Here is a 26,106-nt window from a genome sequence, read left to right on the forward strand (position 1 = left end):
GACGTTAAGTTTAAATATTCAGACACATTTTCTGATTATACTTTGACCCTCTTGTGTCTAATGGCTCCTCCTGTTACTACCAATACATCAATACAATTCTGTATATTATATCACCACTAGTCGTTAAGGTAAGAATGAGGAGCAAAGGCAGAGTCAATAGCAAACACCACTCACTGTACAGTACAGTAAATAGGGACCTTTAATGCAGAGCCACAGAGCTTCCAACGGCCATGTTTGTTATCCTTCCCCCCTGATTTTTGTAACCGTATAGACCAAAACGGTCTTGCTAGGAACAGTCATAACAGGCAGAATTCAAAGTGCAAGGAAGATGATAAGAATAGATTTCTACAAGTCCTGACCACGTGATTTACGAAATAATTAATTCAGCACGTCCCTTAAGAAACACGGAGTCGTCATTAATCTGCCAAGCAAAGGACTCTATCAGACTTGAAAACTGAAGAGATCCCAAGAATATAATATACAAAGGGTGCAGGCTCTTTCCCTGCGCACCTATATCTTTGGTAGCAGCCGAAAAAGAGAAGCTTGGTATGTAAACATTTTACTTTTTATTCCTTCATATTTTAATCCTTAATGAACTTAGCTGTCAAATGCTTGACAAATAGGACCCTTTGCTTTCCGATTTGGAACCATGCAATAGTCAGAAGTTGGTCTAGGCTTGTGTGGTGACCTTAGATTCAGAGGAAAAGATTTACACTTTATGAAAAATTATGATGTTGGGCAAAGGCTCTCTTTTTGTTTATGTGTGTGCGTGTATACGTAGAGATAACAAGAAGGCAAAAGAAAAGGAAAGGGTTTACTAAGAGCTGTATGTGTGGTGAAATGGGAGAAGATTTACTGGTTGCTTATGTCTTACTGGGAACAATACTGGCTGTCAGGGCATCTGCTGCCCATTCTTAAAATGGTGAGAAAAGGCCCTGAACTCCTTTTCAAGCAAGGGTCGTAAATTTTTCTTTGCGTCATAATAGAAGGCTATAAAACTGAGTTGAAATTTTACCCAAGGCAGGTTTTAAGCAGCAGATAATGAATTCCGAGCTTGCTTCTCCCCCTCCCCTGACATTACTGCTACCGTTACACAAAGGGAAGGGTTTATTTTTATTTTTATTTTCGTCAGATAAATGCCCAGTTTTGATCTGGTCCTTTTCGGTTTCTATCTGAAATGATTAGCAGAGCATTCGTGTGTGTGTGTGTGTGAGAGAGAGAGAGAGAGAGTGGCGGGGCGGGGGGGGGCGGGGAGAGGATGTTGAAAAGGGGGAAAAAACCCTATGAAAAGCCCCCAGTTTTTAGGTCATTTTGCGGGAGATACACACTCTTAGAACTTTGAACCAGTAGTCCACGCTGAAAGAAAACTGAGGGTTGCAGTTTTTATATAGAAACCATGTTTCCCCATCCTATAAAACACAGACCGCAAGGCTGAGATTTCTCTGTTAAACCCCATAGTCAGTTGGAAATACTTTCTGCGAACAGGATATTCTTTATTATCCCTCGCTGGAGTAATTTCTAAAAACCCAGATTGTAGCTTTTATGACTTCCGTTTCGGTGGCAGGACAGAGGCAAAGTTTCCTCTGTTATGAATTATACATTCAAACAATAACACATTAATTCAATTATTCAAAGATGACAAACGCGTATGCGCGTTGGTGGTGACTAAAAACCAGCTTTGCTACTTCACGATAACTCCTCTGTTTTCATCAATGAAGTTTATATTATCCTCTTTGCCCAGAAAGAAACCAAACTCCATAAAGCCACGCGGTATCATGGCCCCGAACATAAATTGAAACCCTTTAATAATAACGTTTATTCCTGTATATAGCCTGGGATATTTGATCAGTTTGACAATTGCCAGAGTTGTTGTTATAAATCATCGTAAGTAATTCCTGAAAGGGTGCGAGGCTGCTGGGGGGCGGGCGAAGACTGTAAATCTTTCTGTTTTATTGCTCTATGAACATATGCTCCGACTGAAGGAGTCTTCAGATCCTTTACTGGAGACAAATTCACTCAAAGCTTGAGTCCTAGTATGGCGGGAGTTTCACACTTCTTTATTGCTTTTGCTGTCCCCGCTCACTGTCTTAATTTTTGTTGTTCTTGTTGTTGTTATGTTTATGCAGTATAACTTAAATGAACCCGTCGGTGGAGTGTGACTTTTGCTAAGAGATATTTACAAATTAAGCATAAAAAGGGAGATTTTCCTTCTCAATCCCTCCTCTTGATCTTTACTTGATTAATGGCGCACTTTGCACTTTCACTTTTGTGTAAGGAGCAAACGAGATTTTCGTCATTAGAAAATGTGTGAACCTATTCTATACATACATATATACATACATACATACCTCTATATAAATACAGATGGATATACAGATAGATACACTGGTAGTGAAATATATGGCTGGCAGAAAATGATGCAAAGAACAATTGACTTTTACCTGATGCAAGATTCAAGTACATCATTTCCAAGAAATACAAGATTACAAATCCGGAGTCCGAAACAATAATTTACCTTGAACGCGTGCTTCAGTTACTGGACTGCAATCTTTTTATAACTTGTTTGCAAAGTCAGGAAAAGCAAAGTAATTTAGATAAATGTTACAATACACTTAAGGGTAGTATTGTAAGGTAATACGTTACTGTCAGATCTCAATGCTTTGGATGGTAATGAAATCTTAGTAGATCCTAGATTAGATGTGGTGTATTTATAGCTACAGACACCTTAGAAAATCAAACAAAAGAACTAAAATACATTTTTACAGAATTTGAGCTGTTCAGGACATTTGTATGCACTCATTACATATAGAAAGAGTGTTCTAACTCTGTGTGTACATGTATAGGTATTCATATATACATATAGTGCTTTTTCTATCTCTCTGTGTATATATGTATATACATATACACAGAGAGAGAGAGAGAGAGAAAGAGAGAGCGAGATCAGACTCAGTGCACAAACAGAAAAGTAAGGCGATTTTTCTAAGGCTTCTTTAGTCTTCCGATCTGGAAAATCCGAGTTTACCTAAATATTTCCTCCTATAGAGAAGGAGAAAACAAAGATTAGTGCATACTAGTAAAACCTAGAACATTTCAGACAGCTTTGTAGTGTACATTTGTGCATCAGAGTTTTTATTAAACCATATTTTCGGTTACATAAAATCCAAACATTATTTTCATCTTCTATCGGACATTTCTGATTTAATCATGTATTTGATCGGCAATGGCTGAAAAAATCTACCATTCAAATTAATGTCTTGTGTATTTGTTTTACTCACAAGGAAAAAAGATTGACATAATAGAGATTATAGAGTGTTCATGGACTAAGGGACCCTTCCACTGAGGGGTTGCTGTGGTAGTTCAATTTGTCCAGAAGCTCTAAGAATGCTTGATTTATCTAGGAAGAGAAGGTCTTCAAAGTACTTTACCTAAAAGATCAATTTATCCAAAGGGATTTGTAACACGTCAGGAAGGAATTGTTGCCATTTGGTACCTAAAACAATAATACAACCCAGGAATGTGAGACGGATTTGCATTGGACTGCTGCCTTGCTTTCAAGTGAAGCTTATGGGTGCTTTTGGATCCCTGTGTAATACCCCCAAACATGTGAATTCTGGGGGGTTTAGAGAGGACGGACATTGTGAAAGTTCCAGCCTCAATCAGAACAATCTGCTCTCAGGGTCACGTGAACAAATATGCTTGTATTTTAAGGCAGCGCCTATATGTCTGATTATAAAGGGGTTTCTGTTGCTCTTCTAAAAAAAAAATCATAAATGGCCGCACGATTTAAAACCAAAACAAAGCACTCTCGCCGGCCAATTGCTGACTTTTATTCCTTGGGGTTGATTGCCAAGGACTGTTGTAATGAATTAAAAACAAAACAACAACAACAATAACAACAACAGATTCCGAACTCCACTCGCCCTCGTTTATTGGTAGTTGAGGCTGAACCTCTGTTCATTCTATCGGGAATGCTGGTGTATGAAAATGCCTGTCACACCGCAAGCCCAGGCTTAGGACAGGACTGTCTGCGGACAAAGGGTGAAGGGTATATTCTAACAACTGCAAGCACAGATATTGAGACCGAGGAGCCCAGGTTTATGATAAATTGATACACAGGTAAGCAATTGCATGACAAAATGGAACCTTTAACCATAGATCTGCATTATCGCCTTTAGTCCGAGACTAAATATAACTGGCTAGTAATCTGTGATCTGACTGAAAAATATGTATAGAAATATGTTTCCATCTACGTTTATAGCAGTATCATCTTAATGATATGTGCGGGGGGTTGTTTGTTTTTTTGTTTTTTGTTTTTTGGGGGTTTTTTTGTTTTGTTTTTGGAAACGAAACATTTTACAAACGTTCAGGAGAATATATTTGCCCCGGACCTGTTTTTGGTGGTTTCAAGTATGGAATGACAATTGAACAAATAAAAGAAAGAAAAACTTTGTCATGTACTGTCACTGCCAAAATACTATAGAGCATCCTATTAATTCGCTTACTTGGACTGCTGGGCAGGGTGCAGCCGGGTTGATCTTTACTGTACGATTTGAAATAAATTCACCGGTAAGGGAGCCTCCACATATGGTTTCTTGAATGCTCTTCGCAAATCCACTCGCATACTCACGTATGGTTAGCCTTTGGTTCATACCTATCATTTGATGCTGTATTTCTATCTGAGCTACTGGTTATTTATTTATTTATTTATTTATTTCAGTCACACATGCTGTTGAAGTACTATTTGCTATTCATGCACCAAGAAGTTTTCTTTAAGCCTATTTCCATAGTTTGATCAAGTGATAAATGAGAGAGCGTGAGGATATTTAGTGGAGGGTTTGGGGTCTAAAACCAATAAAATACAAACAAATTTCATACCTATTTTGCTTAATAAAAGTAAATGGATCTCACAGAAATATGTGTAAACCTTAACTCAACTTTTTGCTGTTTAAAATAGCCAGAACCTCCCACTAAATGCAAAGTTCATGTTTGAAATAACTTGCTACCTTTTAAAATGTATGAATTATGGAAGATCTTTCCCGATTATACCTATTGAAATGAGCATAATATAACATCCAACCTTTGTGTTGGGTAACAGAAGCTCAGAATAAGGCACTGCTGGACAAAATCTGAACAGAAGTCTTTATATCTCTTAGGCAAATCTTCCTTCATTTTAGATGCTCATCCATATTTATGCAGAACAGTGAAAAGACTGAAAGAAAGTTGTGTTGTCAATTGCGTGTGCTCTGCTCGATCAGAACTTAAAGGCAGGGAACATTTTTCTTAGCTGGATGCCTCCAAGCTGCTGGCCTGCCAAGTTAGTCAGTTGAATCCAATTACTGCAAGCAGCATTTCATTTGGCTCGATGGAAGCACTCACTTATAACTTCACCTAAAATTTCAATAATACCTATATTGGGTCCATGCCTGAATAGTTCTAAAGATTTATCCCTGGCAACTTTTTATCAGAGCTCAGTTCTCTTTCTTTGACGAAGCTTCGGTAAGATGGTATAAAGCCAACGTCTTTAACCATCAGATGCTTACAAATACAAATTTCGGATGTTGCTGGCAGTTAGGGTAGAAAATATATCTTTGCAAAATTGGTTGCAAAGTAACCCCTGTCTAGAGTAAGGATGATATCACTGAACTGCTGAAGTGCTGCTGCGAAAAGGATCAGAAGTCGATAATTAATTAGACACAAAATGAAAACTTACCATATTAATCAACAGCGGATAACAATGACTTGATAACAATATTATGATCTCTCCGGTCAAGAGCTAAGGGGTACCGAATTTATGCTTTCTTCTTACACACTGTAACGTACTATTCTATTTCTAATGAACTCCGTTATAAAAAAAAAATAAAGCACTTAAAGTTGACGTACGCCCACGTGAATATATTATATAAGACGTTACCGGGACAGGCCTTGGACCAGGAACCTGGTAGAACATCGTGTGTAATCATGAAGCTCTACTTCCCAAACTCCAGTTTGCCAGCATAAATTAAGGTGAATTGGAGGGGGAATGCTGCATCATATTGGGTTTGGACAGGGACAGAGAAGATTTGGTGGAAAGTTGCAAGCTCTGTTATGTTGTGAGCTATTGGAGGCGCTTCCGTTGGTTGTTCATTAAGTGGTGAGTTATTGCTTTACAAGCCAAAGGTCATTTCAAAGGCTTATGGTTGCTAGATATCGTCTTTATAATGACCTGGGGTTTTTTTTGTGGGGGATTTTCTGACACTCTTCATGTTCTCAAATTCCTTAGTCGACACATTACAGAATGAAATGCAAAATGTTCATTTTGATCCACAAATATTGGTTGTGTGTGTGTACAGCAGGCTAAATTTCTATCTTAGTTTTCTATGTATCTTAAATAGGGAATTTAAAAGGTAGTTCCAACTGGATTTTTATACCTCTTTCCTAAATTAGTAGATCAGAGCCGGGGGTGGCAGATCTGTACAGTAGTGCTGTGCCTTGTTTTTTTCTTGGTGTGACAAACCCGAGATAACCACAGATATACATAATGTATGAGCGCCGTGGTAATGGCGCTGTGGTCTTTCTAGTAAATTTCCATTCTTCTTAGTGTGATGACTGGACCTGTGCATGCTTTTCCTTACCCATGCCAAATGCATGCAGTTATCACTTACACTGTACAGCGCTAGATGGATTTACATCCTTTTGCTGGGGGGGGGTTACAATTCATAATTGCCATGTTTGCACTTCCTCCCCCTAAGAGGCAAAGAACGTTGGTACAGTAGCTAGTAACTAGTGGAGGTGCTGGAAGCATTAAAGAAGCCATGAGAATGTGGAATTGTTTTTTATTTCGATCTGAGTTGGAGCTATTTTATCAAATGTTCCGCCAAATGGTTAAAAAGCTTTGGGGCTCTGATTACGTGAGCGCTAGACTCACGCCCTGTATGTACTGTATTGTCTGGAAAAGTCGAACAAGGCCTCTATAAAGTTTTGCCGATGAATCGTATAAAAACCAAAGGCTTCTTTTCAAAGTGTTGTTAGTACAGTAAATACATGTGAAGCACCTGTTATCTGTCTAGTAAAAGAGCTAATGTGGAGTTGGAGTCAGAGAGAATTGCTACATAAAAGGCGTGAATTTATTGTGATATTTATCAAGAAGGAAGTACAAAACAAAGCAGCTTCCACTGAAAGTTCTCACTTTTGTTTCAGGTACGTCCCAACGGATTATCCAAAGGAATCCGAAGATCCTACAAAAAGAGTTAAAGTCAAAAATCAAGAAAAAACATAAGCGTGGTGAGTTTTTACTTTTGTCTCTATAGTTTGTCACCTCTCTTGCTACAGAAGTAGTTGCCACGGATAATTTATCATATGTAAAGAACAAAAATGCTTGAAAGTTTATCTCCCTAGTGTAAGCTAACATACATAACATGGTACCTGATGATCGATTTCCAAATCTATTGCTGTTTAATAGCGTTAACCCCAAACTTCAAACACGAAGAATGTTATTACTGTAAAAGCTATTTCACCTAAATAACATTCTTTAAAATGCTGTCGCCCCATTTAAAGTAGCTCATTATTAAGCCTATTTAAACTCCAATGGAAAACAAAAAAAAGCATTGAATAGAACCACATTCGAACCAGTCCTGCTCCCACCGAATGAGAATTTGTCACCATCTTCAGTAGGGCTCTTTAAAAGCCAGTAACATTTTAATGCTGCTTTTATGTACCAAAGGCTGGTTACAAATAGTAATATTAAAGCTCCAAAACAATATTTCAGGAAGACCTCTGCTTCGCTCAGAAGAACTCTGAAATCGGTCAGATAGAAAGACCAGCATTTGGATCCTGATTTACCAATGTTATTAGGTGGCTCACAGAGTCTTAAATCACTGGAAGAGAAACAGAACATACACCTATTAAAACGCGGCTCCCTCTGTGAGCCATTGTGTACAATCTATAACACGAATACATTTCAGTATCAGTGGCAGCCATGGTCAAATTACATCAGTCACTCTTCCCGCACAAAAATTGGGGGGAGGGAGAGTTAATTTCCTGGAAGTCTTCATGTTGCAGTCTATCCGTCCGTTTGGTAAACTATATTCCAGCAAATCCAACGACCAGTAGTAGAACGTGATTTGGGGGAGGTGGGGAAGCAGGGTAAAAACAATAACAACAGATAAGCAGAGAGGGGTTCAAAAGTCCCTGGAAACGTGAAGGAAAATAGTCTGTGCTCTGACAAGAGACGCAGTAAAGAAGGAAACTGTTTGACTACTTTATATATATGTCCCCTTCCAGGCTGCAAATAAGGAAAATTTGCGGAGTAGGGAATTCTTTTGCTGGTCTTCCTCCTACGCGTAGCCTGTTTTACCCTTCTGAAAGTGCTAGGTCTTGAGAAGTGTTTTCCTTTTCATTCCTTACTAAAGCGTTTACTGCCATAGTACTAGCAGTCATAAATTTTGTTACAAACCACAGTGACAGGTGCATTGATATGCACCGTGAGAGCTCCGGCTGCTTAATAACCACTCCACTGGCCGCTCTTACTGCCTGTTATTTATTCCGTATCATATTAGATATTGATCCTAAGCAGAATTAAGTGTAGTGGAAGTATTAGTAGAGAACTGCTTAATATGAATATGTTTGGGTGTCGGATCGAACACAATTGTGAGACTGGAAACTTGTCAACATTTGAGGTTGTTGTATTTTGTGCACACACGTGGGATGTGTTTGTGTGTGTGTGTGTGTGTAAGTGGAAGAATGGGGTATTTTGTCTAACAAACCTGCATCTCTTATATCTAGTCTGATTTCCAGATATAACTGTATGAAGCATAGTAGCTTCCAAGCGTTTGGAAAACAGAGACAGGACAAAGAGCCCCATTACCATATGTAATGTATAACGGTTCAGATGAGGTTAACCTCTCTGGATAGCAGGAAGGGAAACTCGAAACACAGACATGGGTACTTTGTGGTTGCCTAGCCCTACTGCATTTCAGTCCACCCCCCACAACGCTAGCAAACCATTTGGAGGTTACTTTGCTGCAGACTGTCTTTGGCCAAACCAAGAAGTGTTGAGCCCGTGCTTTTGGTGTTACATACAAAAACATCGCCTTATGCATTGCACTTGTAAAGTCAAAAAGTGTAAAGATTTAAAAAAAAAAAAAAAGATCTAAAAGATGAGCCACCAAACAGTTGAGCATTGTCCGTGTGATTTATGGCCCATTGCCTCCTTTTTAGGTTCAAGCAGAGTTCACAAGTAGTTGGTATTTCAGAAAAGAAATAAGGCTTTTAACAGTTTTTCAGTAATATTGTTTCTTAAGATTCTGTGTATTCTTTTGGGGACTATATTTTATTTTGTATATAAAAGAATAGGCACAATGCTGTGTTGTGTTAACAAAATGCTTCAGTCCAGACTATGCCTGAAAATGTAAATGGTAAAGGTAGAAAATTATTAATTGAGTGGATTATTTGCAAAAAGTAAATTATGAAAGACAGTTAAACCATAGATGGCCTAGTCTGGATCGTTGTATTTTCTTAGCACTCACAATTATCTTCGCTTATTACTTCTTAGGCCTCTGGTTACTGCATTCTTCAGGATGGGGTTGGGGCGAAGCCGCAGGTTTTCTGCCCCTACCAGCTTCCCAAAGAGTTATCAGCCCATGTTGATGAAAGAAAATAACTCCTCTGGTGAAGCTGTATTTAAGATCAGATGGCAGGATAAACAATTTAAAGTGACCTCGAATTTTCGTTATTTTAGTTCAGAATAGATATTCTGGTAACTTTTAGAAAGAATGCCAATGCTACTTAGTTATAGCAATTACTATTGGGGAAGCAGCAGACAAATAAAATTAAAGGTAACATATTACTAAAGCTTTGCATAAATATTGACTGAAGAATAACAATTAACAGAGACTGCTTTAATATTTTAGAACCACTTTCCTGTAATATGTTAATACATTTATATAATAAAGAGAGACGCCTGAGATTTTCTCAAATACAGGCTACATTGTCAGGTGAAATATTCCGTACTTTATTTTGCTAGACGGGATAAAAGATGCAATTTTAAAAAACGCATAAAAATACTAAGGGTACCAGTAGAGAAGTTGTATCAGCCATATTATAGCATTTATCAAAACTACGTGTTAGTTCCCATCTTGTAAGCTATAAAATACAGATTTACATTCAACAAATTGTATATAGCTTTTGTATCCGAGTAAAAATATTGATTATATGGAGAACTTTTCATTTGGCTACATTTTCCAGACCAAGCAGTTTGATAGGAAAATACTGAAATCTGAAATAACTTTTGCATGCTAGTACATAAACAAAACATGGTTTGTAATGAAAACCAAACCATATAAATGGTCTCAGATTGATTCGATTGACAAGAACTAACAAGAAACGTTGGGTGAAAGATTTTGAGCAGGGTAAAATTAATCAAAGAGTTAAGATAGGGTAGCTGACCTAAGCGTTTTTCTTTATAGTGCAAACTTAAGTTACTGAATGGTGTTAGTTATACTTTAACTTCCTAGGAATCTTTCAAGGAAAAAAGAGGCAGAATTTACAATAGAGATGGAATTTTCTATTTTTTTCAGGTTCTAATTCGGGTTCAATCCATCATGTCATCTGGGGCTTCACACTTCACACTTTTGCGCCTGCGTGCCCAGAAAAAAAAGGGGGGAGGGAAAGTAGGGATGTGGGTTAATCTTTATACCAAAATGGTATAGGATGCATGCATATTATGGATAAATATATACACATATATGATGACAATATAAATGATAATATGACAGTGCAGTCGGAAAAACAAAAGAGAGAGAGAGAGAGAGAGAGAGAGAGAGAGAGAGAGAGAGGTAAATGTGGTTTTTGCACACATTCTGGGAAACACAGGGAAGGAAAAATGCATAGATATAATACACTAAAGAAATACAGTAGTTAATTCATTTCCGTACGTCTGGGATTTTTAAACGCTCTAAAGTTATACTAGAATGATACTGGGGGACAATGTAACCTCACAATTTTCACTGAAAGCCTAACACATTTATTTTTAATGGTTCAGGTGTATTGAGGTAAATGTATTAAGCGTCAGTTCAAAGTTTAAAAAAACTAGAACAAGAGGAAATTAAACACATCCTGAAATGTGTTCCTAAAGTCTGGGCGATTGTTCGCACATTATATCCGCCATTATCAGAGGATCTGTTCAGATTTTAAAGAGATGGGGCCGAATGCTCATCCCTTCACTTAGGTGATTTGATCTATGCTTTTTGGTTAGAGAGAAAGAAGGAAACTCCTCAAAGACTTTGAGGCATCTGTCTGACTATTCAACTAGATTAGGATTCTTTTAAAAAGTATTTAATGTATTTTTCACCCATTTTATGTTCAGTGTAGCTTCTCAGTCAAGTTAATCCATAGTCTCCCTCTTTCTTGAAGATAAAAGATCTGAAAGGAAAGCCTGTGCAATTTACAGATGAAGGGTCTGAAAAGAATCTGTATACTAGCCAAATCTTAGCATGTCTGAGTGTCAAAGTATAGGATGAGTGAATGAGTTCGTGTATGTGAGTCTATATGTAAGCATGTGAGGGAGTGTGTTTGTAAGGGGTGTGTGTGGCTAAAGGAGATGTCTGCCTTCCTGATACTAGGGAGGGTTTTACAGCCTTCCTCTGCATGTGGGGCGGTGGTCACTTGCTGGTTTGAACTGGAGTAAAAGGCTGGTTCTCTGTAACTTGAAATCTTTAAATCAACATTTGAGGATTTCATTATTCAGCCAGAGGTGATGGGCCTGTGACAGGAGTGGGTGGGTGAGGTTCTGTGGCCTGCCATGTGCAGGAGGCCAGACTAGATGATCAGGATAGTTCCTTCTGGCCTTAAAATATACGAAATCACACCAGTTCTTCTCAATTAAAGTTTCTTTTGTCTCTCGCTGTTTCCCCATAGGTGGCTTCCTAGGCAGTGAGTGGCCCAGGCCGACCACGTGAGCCGCTGGGACCTAGTCAATGTTATCTGAGCAGGGTCCCCAGGCCTTGGCGATCCCAGAGAGCAAGATGCAGAAAACCGCTTACTACGATAACTCGGGGCTCTTCGGGGGCTACACGTACAGCAAAGCCGACGCCTACAGCTACAGCTCGACCCACCAGCCTTATACACAAGCCGCCCTGGACACAGACTACCCGAGCTCCGCCTGCTCCATCCAGAGCTCGGCTCCCATCCGAGCCCCAACCCACAAGAGCAGCGAGCTGAATGGCAGCTGCATGCGGACCAACGGCGGCAGCCAAGCAGGCAGTCAGCCCCCGGGTATAGGCGAGCAGCAGCAGCCGCCTGCGCTGCCGCCTTCCTCCCCACCGAACCCCACCAGTGCGGCCCCCCCGAAAAAAAACAAAGGCGGCCCCAATTCCTCCAGCTCTTCCACGGCCACCATTAGCAAACAGATCTTCCCCTGGATGAAAGAGTCCCGGCAGAACTCCAAGCAGAAAAACACCTGCGCTGCTTCAGGTACCCGACACGCTCCCCTCCCTGGGGTCACCCCTTCACGTCCCCCTCAAGTCCAGCTGTCCCTGGTTCTGCTAAGCAGCACACTGATCAGCCTGGCCAGAGCCCCTCCCCAGCGAGGCAGAGGGGCCAATGAAGCACGGGGAAAGAGTGCCCCTAAAATCTTTGACGTGCTCGACTCTGTGGCTTCTGGCATAGTTGAGTGAGGGGCTCCTAAGCCAAGTCCTCTGCAGCTGGGGGCCTGTTTCACTGTAAATAACAACTCTGTCCATTGGAACTTGAGTTCGCGGGATGCTTCGGTCCCCTGCGCTTTGATCGAGGCTTTTCGGGGAGGCAATGCAGTGCTACAGGGAGGGGCCACTGGACTTATGGTTTACAGTCCTGCTGGCCATTCGAGCCAGTCTGACGTGCAGAGGAAAACAGCATTTCCTCGCCCTCCGTCTAAACGCTTCAATCTGTCCTTTCTCCCTGACTCCGAAATGGCTTCTAGTACGGAGTCTTTAGAAATGTAGACAGCACAAGCACTGAAAACCACGTACTCCTAACACTCATCCCTGGAAAGGTCCCCAATCTTTTTTCCAGTAACGGGAGCATCTCTTCTGATTTGAAAGCGATAAAGCCAATCCCCCGTCTGTTTTACTCTTGCTAGCAGTTCTGCTGGTTTAAAATCCTGCCATTTGGCCTTTCCTCTGGTTTGGGATAAAAGAAAGGGGGACCCCTCATCCCTCCCCCTCTTTCTCCATTCAGCTAAATTGAGTCTATTCAGAAATCCCCCAATGTCTAATTTACTTTCACCCCTTTTATTATCCACTATTGCTAATTACTAATGACTTCCCCCGCCTCTGGTGCTTCAGAATCCGGATAAAGTAGCCTGGCCTGCTCCCATTTGAAGTAATAGGAGTTTTGACCTTGTGCAAATTGGGAACAGGATCGGGAGTTGGGTCTAGTAGTAAAAAAAAAAGAGAGAGAGAGAGAGAGAGAGAGAGAGAGAGAGAGAGAGACCCGTGGACAGAGGGACTTGGATATGATGCCACCAAAGCCTCTCTGAAGGGTACCTCAGGGTGCTCATACTCAGGGCATACTTATCAAAAGCTGGAATAGTGTGTAGCTCATCGTTAATTACTGTGATATGAAAGGAGGTTATATTGAAATCATCAGCAATCTCTGACACAGCCTTTCCCTTAAAACGGTCAGTACTCTGCCCATGAAGTCTCGTTTTACTTTGAATTCCAGTTTGGTAATATCTGAAGGGCTATGTTACATCAACTACGCATCGGCGTGGTAAATATACACCCTTGGAAGGGAGCAGGGGAAAGCAAAACCAAAGTACACGGGATTTGATCCGTTTCTAGTCAAACCACTGGCACAGGTTCGGTGTGACTGAGTCTGCATAGACAGGCCAGGCACACCGCTCCAGTTCCTGGCAAGAGCCGGGTCATTTCCCTCGTCGGAACTGGGAGAGTGGCTTGTGTTGGTTTGTACAGAACGATCTTTAGAGCACTGGCCCGTCCTTAGCGGGCGGCTGTGTCAGGGTCTATACAGGAATCACCCTTTCTTTGTTCCTCTTCCTTCGGCAGGAGACAGCTGCGAAGATAAAAGTCCCCCCGGCCCGGCTTCCAAGCGAGTCCGCACCGCCTACACCAGCGCGCAGCTGGTGGAGCTGGAGAAGGAGTTCCATTTCAACCGCTATCTCTGCCGCCCGCGCAGGGTGGAAATGGCCAATCTTCTGAACCTGACGGAGCGCCAGATAAAGATCTGGTTCCAGAACAGGAGAATGAAGTACAAAAAAGACCAGAAAGCCAAAGGGATCATGCACTCTCCTGTAGGACAGTCCCCTGACCGAAGTCCACCCTTAAGTGGCCCAAACCACGTAGGATATTCCAGCCAGCTTCCAACTGTAAATAGTCTTAGCTATGATGCGCCTTCGCCAACATCCTTTGCCAAATCACAGCAAAACATGTATGGCCTGGCTGCTTACACAGCACCTCTCAGCAGCTGCTTACCCCAGCAGAAACGGTACCCGGGAGCAGAGTATGACCATCACACCATGCAAAGCAGCGGCGGCTTTGCCAATCCCAATCTGCAGGGCAGCCCCGTTTATGTGGGAGGTAATTTTGTTGATTCCATGCCAGCTCCTGGCCCAATGTTCAATATCGGCCATCTTTCTCATCCTTCATCTGCTAGCGTGGACTACAGCTGCGCTGCTCAGATCCCAGGCAACCATCACCATGGACCTTGTGACCCTCATCCTACATACACAGATCTTACTTCTCACCACACATCTCAGGGAAGGATTCAGGAAGCACCCAAACTAACGCATCTGTAGTGGACCGGGACGGATTGAGGGAGCGAAATGTACTCACGTTTAAATTACCTCACTTTTCTGACGTTACAGCGTTACTTTCCTCTGAGCGTCAACAGTATTAGCGGATTTCTCTCCCCTAACAGCCACATTCTTTTTTTGCGACTCTAAATAAGTCAGTGAAAAGGATCCTTTCTTTTATAGCTGTTTAAAGCATGACAGTGCAATATACTGCAAACCAAGGGGCTAATAATCTGGTAATGATGTACTTGAAGGTAAGTCTTATAGATCAATTAGTAGTAGCAGCGCGTCATGCTGAGGTGTTTTTAGACCAATTGTGAACGATGGGATCTTGCCTGCATATAAACTTATTTCAGAGAAGTTAATTTATGAATTCTTCAGTAATGCAAGGATTGCATTGGACTAAATGATATGTATTTATTGTTTTAAGCGAGACATTTTTTTGTATCACTGATTATTTATCCTCGTCTTACTGTATTTATGTGGATATTTGTAGAATTTATTCACCATAACTTCGGGAGATTGATTCAGGTCCCTGGTGACTATTGCATTTCACCTATTTAGTATATTTGGTCTGAACTAGTTGAGAGAGTAGTTTTGAACAGTTGTAACAGTGGCTGGTGTTTGTAGTTTATGTAAGGATTAATTAAGACTGTAAGTCTTTAATAGAGTAAAACAAACTGTGGCATCACACAAATAGCCCTTATGCATTTTTATAAAGTGTATTTATTTCAAATTGTCTGGGGCCGTTTGAACATCTATTTAGATTTAAAAAATAAGCCACTTTTTAAAGTTGGAAGTGTCTGTTTTAATCATGCAAGCTGCAAAGCGGAACACTCGGCCATTTTGCTTCTGATAAACTTCTACATACAAAAACCTCCGAGAGGTTGGCATTTATTTATTGATTCGCTATCTCTTGCACACATTAATTCGGTGGGCTATTTTGTTGGTATTACATTCTAACTATCTGAAATAGAAAAAGCTTAGAATGCAAAAACAAAAACAAAAACAAAAAAATAGAAACCGCCTAATAGTGATCATTTAATTAGGGTTTCCATAGCAATCCGAGCTGCAGCTGCCCGTCTCCTTTGTTATTTATACTGTTGTCTTTATACTAACCATAAATCAATTTTTTTAGACACCATTGGAAGCCCGAGCTTAATTTCGCGCATTTAAAAAAAACGAAAGAAAATTGACAATCAAATATATACAAATGAAAGGAAGCCGCTAAGTGTAGAAACTGAGGTACAGTAGTAGGTAAACAAACTATTCCACAATAGCTTTCAGTTAGGAAAGTTATCTCCATCCGCGTAATCTTCTGTAGCAGACAGACACTGATACATTCCTTGTGAAAACAAATCTTACTGCCATTAACAGATTATTTCATAAAAGAAACAAACATCTTGTTTCCTCCTTTTTATTTACATAACTGTGTTTAATCTCTTGCCGGATTTACAACGATTTTGTAAACGTAGAAATGGTATTAGCAAGGTTAGTAACCAGACATGTCCTTCCAGGAAGACGTTATTCTTACCGCCTTTAAAATGCTCAGTTAAGATTCAGATCTTCTGTATTCCCAGCAAAATCGTCCCGACGCATCACTTTTTAGTTTGACAAGTAACTGCCGCCCCTGCGCCATCCCCTGATGACAAGACCTGGAATTCCTAGTGTGAGAAATATTAACTCCGAGAGTTCTGGTCAACACGGGAAATCTTTATTTTCTGATCGTTGTGTTTCGCTGGACAACAATGTTTCGAAATATTATTTAGTTTTCCCTCTGTGTTGTTTTTAAAGTGTCACGTTACGCTGAGAAAAGAAGTGTATCCTTTTGTTAAGTTTCAACTTTTACCCCAGCAGATTTGAATATACGTGTTGTAGATCTGTAAACAAAACAGAATAAACTACTTTGAGCGAAGACATATTTTAACCACTTCGAGACCTACCATTGTTTTCTATGACACACACATCGATTATTTCGTCAGAGTTAAGCTATTAATATTTTAAATAAATAATCAATAAAATAAATAGTAATAATCTCTATTCGTGAATTATACAGATCCAATGCTTTGTGTTACAGTTTGCAGGGAATAGATCAAAAACTGAACTGGTACATGTAGATTAGTTTTATGTTCTTCAGGCTAAAGTATATTTCACGTCATCCGCCTATAAATAAAAAATGAATAATCCAGTGTATTCCATTTAGCATTTTATAGTATCTTATGTTACTCAACGTGCATTTTCTGAGTCTGCGGGTGTCTACAATCCAAGTGTTGTCTACTGTTTAATGTTTTATGGGCTAGACTTCACATAGTGTCTGGGCTGGGTTATATTATTATTAGTTCATTTAAAATTCATGTAACCAGGGAAATTATTATACACTTCCCCTTAAAAAAAAGGGGATTGAAGAAAGTGCTTTAGAATAAAAACATAATGTTACCGGTGAGCACTGGTATATCATATCTTTGTATGGCCTGGGGGCAAAGCTTGCAAATCTCTTTCTCCGAATGTTCTGACCGTTGTGTGTGGGAGGTGAGGTGGGAGAGGGGTCAGGTGATAAATAAATTCCGTTTCTTCTGGTTTATTCTGGTAGAGGCAAATCTGATGCAACTGCGATAGAACCCCATGGTCACAACCTAATTATGGGAAGTAATGTTACCTTGTCTAAAGTGTTGGCATTTTTACAGTGTTTGTACAAGCACCAGCAATCTAAGAGAGAGACACTTTGGCATAAGCCCTCCTTTTCCTTGGCCCGCAGTTTAAACCTTCATAAATTATACAACCCGCTTTCACTTTCAACATGCATTCAGTTCCCTTTGAGCCTGCAATTAGTTTTCTGAGCCATGGTAACCTAGATGAAACAAAACACGAGTGCAAGGGCTGAGCTGTGTGAGGCTCCAAACCTTCATTCATTTCCAGGAATGAACCTCCCTCCCAACCTCCCGCGAAACCAATAGCCTAAGAGCAGCAAACCAGGTCAGGAAGGCTGAAGTTGGTCTTTCAATTCCTGTCGGCATCATTTCAATAACGCCTGGTACAGTGACAGTCACAGACAATTCATCAGCCCTGAAAATTCATTTCTAAGCGGGACCAAACAACCCCTTCTGACGTGCTACTGAGGAAGAGACAAAGATGGCTTCGTTGTATGTCAGGCTACTTAAAGTCTGACCCGAAGCCCATTGAAGTCGATGGAACGACTCCCGTTGATTTCACTTGCCTTTGGATCAGGCCCCAATGAGTTTATTATAATAGCGCTCGCTGTTTATTTGTTTGATTAAAAATGGCATTCAAAATAACAACCAGAGAAACTGAGAGTTTTAAACAAATAACCCGAACCTAATCAGTGACTGTGCCTGCTATCTCTGCTGGGTTATTCATTGAGCGAAGGGGGGCGATTAATTTGATAGGGATTAATTCCTGCTAAAGGAAGATATTTAGTGTGGAGCTGACGGAACAATGTGACCTCTATTTAAGCGTTTTGATTGTGGAGACCTCTTGTAATTAGTAATAAACTAAAGTAAAAGATTTAGAGCCAGATCCTAGTCCATATATAGTCAGTAGCAAAACTCACCGGGGGAAATCCTGGCCCCACTGAAGTCAATAAATGGGACCTAAAAAGCTCCTTTATTTTTGAATGTAAGAAGCAGGTAACCTTCTGTCCAGTATAACCCACTTATTATTTACCATTTCAAACGGAGCTGTGCACAGGAAAAAGAACTCCGAAATTACACCTTGAAGTACCTCCTCCCTGGGTGGTTTTTTTGTTTGTTTGTTTTTGAATTACACACTGTAGTTAGGCGACCTCAGTGGTCATAGAAACACTGAACTGAATGGGATATTCCTGTATACTGAGGCTGATTTAAAGGCTGGACTAGTGCTTATCATCACTTATTATGCTCAGTGCTCTTTTCGCTGTAATAATATTTTCTATCGGTACAAAGACTGCTTAGAGTCCTGATCGCCACAAAGCTACAGGAGAGCGATCACTTGTTTGTACTATTCTGATACACAGCCATCCAGTTAGACCCCGAAAACTCCATTAGCATCCACAGAACAAGCTAAAAGAAAACGAGAACCTGCCTTTAAACCATATCATGGAAAAATAAAGACAGATACCCTTTGTGCGTTACCAGCAAATGCCTTTGAATGTAGGGACTGTAAAGATCAACTCCTTCTCCCCCCGCAAAGATCATTTATACCAGAGAAAGAATTGGTGTCTGAGGCTCTACGGGCTGGTAATAACCAGTCACTCTGCAAGATATTTAGCATGTCTACTGACCACCTTCACTAAGCGTTATTCCCTTCATCCCACTTGATACGGCTCCTACACAGCTCACATTCAACAGAGGGACCCTTGCAAAAGCAGCAGACTTTTCTGCAAAGCCCTGGAAAGCAGCTAGTTAGTTTAAATGTCCTCTCGGTTGGGGGACGGGGGGAGGGTTAGAGAAAAATTCTGGAGACTAAAATTTCTGTAAATGACCACATGACCTATCTGTATTTGACAAAGCTCGGAGAAATACCTATCTGTACATCCAATCTTTTGGCTGGGGACTTTGTCATAATCTCTGTGTTAATAGCTCTACATCGTTTACTTTAATATTTTATAGGCACAATTCCTGTAACTTGTTGTTTGGAAATAAATGTGGAAGTGGTATTCTTTATATCCCGGTATCCTGCCTATCACGTGGTCCTCTTCTTCTGGAAACCCTTTCTTTCTGTTTGTATTTGGTAGTGCATCTTAAAATGGTCCGTAGGAAAATACAATGCAAGCCCATAGAAAAAGAAATAATGCATGAAACAGTTATCTCATATAGCTGACGCCGGGAACCTTATTTCCCCCCAGATGATTTTATAACCGGTGTCTGACGCTTATATCTGTTTTAGAAACATCACTAAAATGTCTACTGTTGCAGGGTTCATCATACTCTGAGTCTCCTTCCGATGTATTTATGATTAGCTCCCTAGCTTGCTCGTTAGAAGAACGCATCAGTAACAGCCTCACACTAAAACTGGCGGGAGCTCTCCAGATTTGAAAGCCCTGGCTTTTCAAAGCCATCCTGCCACTCCCGCATTATGTTTGCACACTCTCTGGCTTGCAAGCTGCCGTTCCTTTTCAATGCTAAGGCCCCGTGGACTGCGGGAACTGGCTCCTCTGATGCTGGAACAGACTTCGCAACCCTCTGAAAAGGCTGCAGCAGATTTGGCACGGACTCAGGTCTAAGAGATGGACGTGGCAAGTTTTGGCGAATGGAGTTAAAATAGCAGGAGGGATCAGGGTAAAATAAATATCAAATCATTTGCACAGCAGCAACATAAAGAGGAAGCTGGAGGGAGACAACCCTGCCAAACAAACAGTCTTAAAAATCTATCTATTAAGAGTGTGCCAATAAGGTCAGGGTTGCAGAGCTGGCATGTAAATCGCTGTAAAACCCTGCAAAAGTTATTGATGTAGAAGGGGCTAAAGAGAGGGGGCTAATTTTAAAACCTCGGTAGTGAATTGTTTGTAAGTAATAAACCAGCGCACAAAGCAGACTTCCTTGCACTCAGTCAGCCCGGTGGAAAACCAAGGAAACCATCTGACATTGATTGGAAGGTAGATTCATGAGCAAAAGTTAATTCAGCGAGAATTAAACAAGAACAAAGGAACATATAGCAAAAAAGGGTCACTGTTAGGGCCCAGTTTTGCTCTCCGGATTTATGCTAATAGCTCCACTCAATCCGCTGAGCTCAAGCATGATTTGGCCCTGGCTGATCCACATTCTGCAATATGCAAATTGTTGAAATTCTGCCTTCTGGTTCAAATTCTACAACAGACTAATTTGGCTCTTGCTGGTAAAGAAAGATGTCTGAGCAGTTAAATAAAAGCTGGAAGAAGAAGAAGAAGAAGAAGAAAAGAGACAAGGACACTCAATTTTAGTTCCTGTCTCTTTATATTTCCAAAGACTGCCAATAATAAGACACAATGAAAGCCACAGCAAATACTCTATAGTCTCAGAAGAACTGCATTAACGCTGGCCAGCGTCTATCCAAGGGAAGGTTGGAAATCCCTCGCTAGAAACAATAGCTCTGTGGCAGACAGGCGGCACGAAAAGCCGGTTTCTTCTACGTGTACAATTAGCGGGCCGTGGTGGTTGGCTCTAGGACCACGTGCTATTATATATTTATGAACCCACAACCTATATTTTTAAAAGTCGGTAGATGGGCTAGCCCAGAGTTACGTTGGCCCCTGACACTGCTGGAGACTAGATACCAAGTTAATCACTGAACAGACAACAACTCTCCATTACCAAGCGAGCAGTTGCAGTGGGCAGGCTGTGGTCCTTGCTGGGAGCGGGGCTGGCGGGGGAGGAAAGGGGGATTGGTTCTATTAAGAGTTCATCAATCACACAATGTGCACTTTTCACTCGACAGCGGTTCCTCCTACTTCAGCTCGAGTCTGGGCCAGCTGGGATTCAACCAGAAACCGCAGCCGGAGGAGACAGAAACCGAAGCTCAGAACACCGCAATCTAATATTCACGGGCTGACGCTCGGCATTCAGCTTCCAGCAGGGAGGATGCAACTGAATCCTTTAGTGACAAAAAACGAAATGCAAAAAGTGACCCTGTGGTCGGGATAACAGCCTCCTCAGACTTTGTGACCCCTCCTCCCCCCGGTAATCTTGCCCCTGAAGTCAATACACAAGTATGCCCAGGATAAGCAAGATGGGCTTTGTCTACTTTATTTCTATACAAAGCCATTATAGGTTCTATGAACCTGTAAGTCGGTGATCAAGCAGGGGTACAGAGAGGTCTTCCAGGGGGTACATCCACTCATCTAGATATTTGCCTCGTTTTTCAACAGGCCACATGAAAAGCATGAGTGAAGTCCCTACAAACTAAAATTTAATGCAGACAGTGACTTGTTTATACCTATCCATATACTATACACTGAAATGTAAGTACAATATTTATATTCCAATTGATTTATTTAATAATAAGAAGAAGGTAAAATGCAAAAGTAAGACATTTTTCAGTGATAGTGTGCTGTGACACTTTTGTATTTTATGTCTGATTTTATAAGCAAGTAGTTTTGAAATGAGGCGAAACTTGGCGGTACAGTAGACTGGAAAGATTGAGAGCCACCGCTCTAAGCGACAGCTCTGAGAACATCTTCATTGGCTCATATTTTCCTGCCCCCCATCTCACCTATAAAAACAAATCTGGAATTCAGCCAGAAGGATTTAGCACACACGATTTCATTAAAACGTTTTCCTTAATAAAACCCCAAACTTTTGGGTACTTAATTAAGGGGCTCACATTCGTGTACAGAAGTGAAAACGCTTAATTAGTCAATTAATTAATTTATTCTAGTTTTGCCTGGCAAGCTCCCTGGTGGAAAAATTGTAACTGGACTTGAAAATAACTGTAGCTGTTAAGAGCAATTTAAAAAAATCTTCCCTAGAGGTACAGGCTCTGTGCTATTGCTTCAGGGCAGGGAGTCCCACGAATCTACACCGGGGTTTGGCTCTGATCAGCCTAAAGTACTTTGTGGTGTTTCTTTAATATAAAATAAAATAAAGGAATTTGTCAATGTAGGAACAATCCAACAAATTTGTGTGTGTGTGTGTTAGCTGACCATTGTAAAGTGAGATTTTTGCATTATCTCACCGTCACAGGGTGACCTGTTGCCTTTAAAAGGGAGGGGGGTTAGTGCACCTGTGACTGGTTACCTGCTGTCCAGTTGGGCTTAAGGGAAAGCACCTGGGCCTTATAAAGGGGGAAGGGGCGTGGGGGCGAAGAAGATGAAGACAGTAGAAAGAAACAGGAGAGGAGAACTGCGTAGTACAGTGAAGTTGTAGAGCGTTCGAAGTCTTCTCTAGGGCTATAGCGAATAGAAGGCGGTAGGAGAGTCTGGCCTTTCAGGGACCGAAATATACCAACCAGGTAGGCTGGGAGTGGCTTCCCAAAGCAGGGAAGAACATGGGTGTAGCTCGAAGGATTGGATCCCCTCTGGGGGAAAGACGAGAAACCCTAGTCTGCATTGAGACAACAGGGGGGAAAGAGGCTGGGTGGGAAGGCTGGAGAATGGAGGATTCCCATCTGGGTGTAGGGGAGAAGCCCCAGGATTTAGTGTTGGTGTGAACAGTAATATAAACAGATTCAGTAGGGGAGTGTCTTAAGGCCTCTGGAGTAGTGGAGTTTATTTAAGGAGCCCTAGAAAGGATAAACCTCTGTAGCACCTACTTCGTCATGCTTGGCTAGCAGGGGTGCTACAGGGAAGGTGTGCTTCTTAGCACTCCACTAACAGGACTTTCCCATGTTGTTAAGCCATTGGTTCCCAGGACTTGCCCCACTTAATCTTTCCTACAGATGTTTATAAAGTCCATGTAACATGATGAAGGAAAGCAAAGACTCCGAGTCACCAGCCCAGGTCTTATTTCAGTGATACTGATGAGAATTACTGGGACTTTCCCTATTTATGCATAACAGGATAGTTTCTGAAGACAGATTTTTCCTCTATGCGTGGGAGGTTCTCCGTTAATCTCCCCATTTCACCTTCACCTGTCACATTCGGGGGGGGGGGGGGCGAAATCCTCTCCGAAGCCTCTCAAAACTACTCTGAAGGTCAGCCGAGGGAGACTGATACAACTTCCTCAATCGGAAGAAGTGAACTGCCTTCACAGGGCATCCATGCTTTTCCTGGAGCTGAATTTGGATTCCACTAGGATGACTTCATTTTTGCTAATGCCAGTTGTCCAAATGTAGTCCTTACTTTATCCAAAACTTTCAGAAACAATCTACCGCCTCCACTGCGTTTCAATTTCTTTTTCCAAATACCACTATTAACCTTCACAGCCTGGAACCTATAATTTGCTTGTACACCAGGGCCACAACAATTCAGAATATCGGCAAATGCTGCTGAAATGTTTATCATTAGCTTTTCATATCTACCCCTCATGAAATGTACATGGTCAGTTTTCCTGGAGAGCCACTTGAAAACATATTCCTAAGAGTATTTTCAAATGAGAATGTGTGTGACACAGTATAGATCTAGATCCATCAGTAACCGTCTCTAATAAACAACTTCTGTAAAAATAAAATATCAGACAGTAAGCTGGGAGAATCCAAGTGCATATCTGGACTAGGGCTTTCACTTCCTAGATTTCACGGAGAATCTATTGTATCTACGCTAGTGTGGTGTAAAATTTCCTCAGCGCTTTTCAAGGTCACACTTAAATAATCATAGTGTCAATATAGGTTATGATATTGGAACCATCAAGGATGACAGGGCAAGGAAAGCACTTTTCTTTCAGCTGGCACCTGGAAAATGTAAGTTTTCCTCTGGAGAAAAGGATTCAAACAGTCACCCTGGAGGGGGAAAAAAGGAGAATGAACAAAAGGACAAATGGGTCAAATTCTGAAGTCCTCTGACTCTCCTTGGGAAAGCTACCTTTGACTTTAGTGGAGATGTGCTCTCAGTGCCAATGCTTTTTACATATGTACCTTCACTCCAAGGGTTTGTCAGACTTTCTCATTTTATGTTACTATTCATGAATCCATCGTGGCTTTGGAGCGAATTCCTTTATGTGACTTGCGTTTGAGAAGATTACTGGCGCCATTGTTCGCACCCTTACCTAACATAGTTTGGTCCAGGCTAGTTCTCTGCGTGGGTGGCGCAGCGGCACTGGAAGGCCAGATTCCACCTATTCTGGACAAATGCCAGGACTTCACCCAAACGGTCTTCTCTGGGCTGTGCCAGCTACTCAATAAGCCTGCCAGAAACTGTGCGCCCAATCCACACTCTTAGCCGCCCTAGCACTCCCTACGGACACTTCCTTTCCCCCTAGCTGTAAGATTCCCTTCTCCATCCCTGAACTTCCCAGGATTCTTTTCCAGACAACCCCCTTTTAGGAAACCCCCGTGCTTGCTTGGAGCTGCGGAGCACCTCCGACTCCAATGAAAATGCCTTTTTCCAAAAACTCTTTTGATCTCAGTGAACTGTGTCTGGGAAGTTTATACCAGACAGGTGTGTTGACCCTCATTGTCACCACAGTCTGGATTTGAATGGACATAAAGCCAAAAACTAAATTTCCTGACCACACATCAGCTGGGGGCCTCAGTTGGTTAAATAATTTTTTTTTCTCAGCTCATAATGATCGAGTTCATAGCTGGATCCTCTTCAAACTGAAATATGAGACTCTCATTATGGTAAATCACTGACAACATAGTTTGTAACTGTTAAAAGAGGACTGTCAGTGGGTATTCAGGGAAAATCTAATCCAGGAATGTGTTCACAGTAACCAAAAACTTGGTTGGTTAGTTTTAATGTAGTTGTGTTTTTTCTAACTGCAGTAACTCTTGATTTAACTGCACCACAAAAACATTGATCAACATTGTGGTCCAGTGTCCCTGCAATACTTTATTTTAGAAAATGTTGACTTAGGAAAAATATCATCCAAAACACTTCTGTTTTTCTGCCATCTGTGCATTAGAAAAGGACAAAACTGATGTTAAATAAACATCAGCCCCAACTGTGATTGAGTTGAAAGCTTAAAAGCGAAGGTTTGTGAGAGAGAATGGGGCAGAGCTCTAATTGTTCTACTGTTAGAATGGCCAGCTACTCAACAAACCCGATTATTCAGGTGAATGGATACTGGGCCTTTTTTTGAGGGGGGGGGGGAGAGACAAACTCTTTAGGTTGTTGCTGCAAATCGCAGCAATTTTCCTTTTTATTGAAGAGGAAATAATGAAGTCCTTATTTTGAAGGGTTGAAGTTGGCTAAGCTTTTCAGTGGACATAAGCAATGGCTAAAATGTCTAACAGAAGTTCCTAAGCTTAAAAACTTGTTTATTATTAAATTAAATGCTTCACTTCTGCTGCCCTACTAATTTCCTTCTCGAAGACCATGTCCCACACCCTGCCTTCTTTAATGCAATCTGTTCTTTCATCAAGGTATGGATTGGGCCTGGGGTCTACAACTTCCACTGAGAGCACTGGGATAAAAGTTGCAACTTTGCTTCATGGGAATTGCAGGTGCTCTGCTGCTTTGGGGAGTAGATCATCATTTGTGTCAGAAGCAAGGGGTCAGTTTTAGGCATGACCCCTTAACTCTAAGACCCATGAAAAATCGCTGGGATAGGGCCCAATTCTGCCTCGACTACATGATTTCAGTGGGAGCTGCACCCTTTTAACTGAATACAGGACTGGACCTTTGGTAGAACTGAGTATTCGGTGGGAGGTGTATGTATCCAATGGAGAGTGTATTACTGTATTTGGGGTGAGAGTAGGACTGAATTATGAATGTGCTTCCCCACTCTCTTTTAAGGGTCTGCCTCTGAACTTTGTAGATTTCTCTTATAGAG

The 26,106-nt window shown here is 41.2% G+C and overlaps 1 protein-coding gene across 8 annotated transcripts in view; it reads left to right on the forward strand.

The window, feature by feature from the left end:
- The window catches only part of HOXD3 (homeobox D3), a 42,325-nt gene extending 19,990 nt beyond the window's left edge, over nt 1-22,335 (forward strand). For 3 of the 8 annotated variants that reach the window (XM_073305941.2, XM_073305938.2, XM_073305939.2), the window contains 3 exons: nt 7,177-7,260; nt 11,893-12,447; nt 14,022-16,694. In XM_073305941.2, coding sequence (XP_073162042.2) covers nt 11,952-12,447; nt 14,022-14,770 — 1,245 coding nt within the window. In that variant the 5' untranslated portion in view covers nt 7,177-7,260; nt 11,893-11,951 and the 3' untranslated portion in view covers nt 14,771-16,694. The other 5 variants (XR_012154302.2, XR_012154301.2, XM_073305943.2 and 2 more) reach the window with 5 other exon arrangements.
- Nucleotides 22,336-26,106: the final 3,771 nt, after the last annotated feature.

Source organism: Lepidochelys kempii, chromosome 11 (genome assembly GCF_965140285.1).
Source record: "Lepidochelys kempii isolate rLepKem1 chromosome 11, rLepKem1.hap1, whole genome shotgun sequence".
NCBI classification, from domain to species: domain Eukaryota; kingdom Metazoa; phylum Chordata; order Testudines; family Cheloniidae; genus Lepidochelys; species Lepidochelys kempii.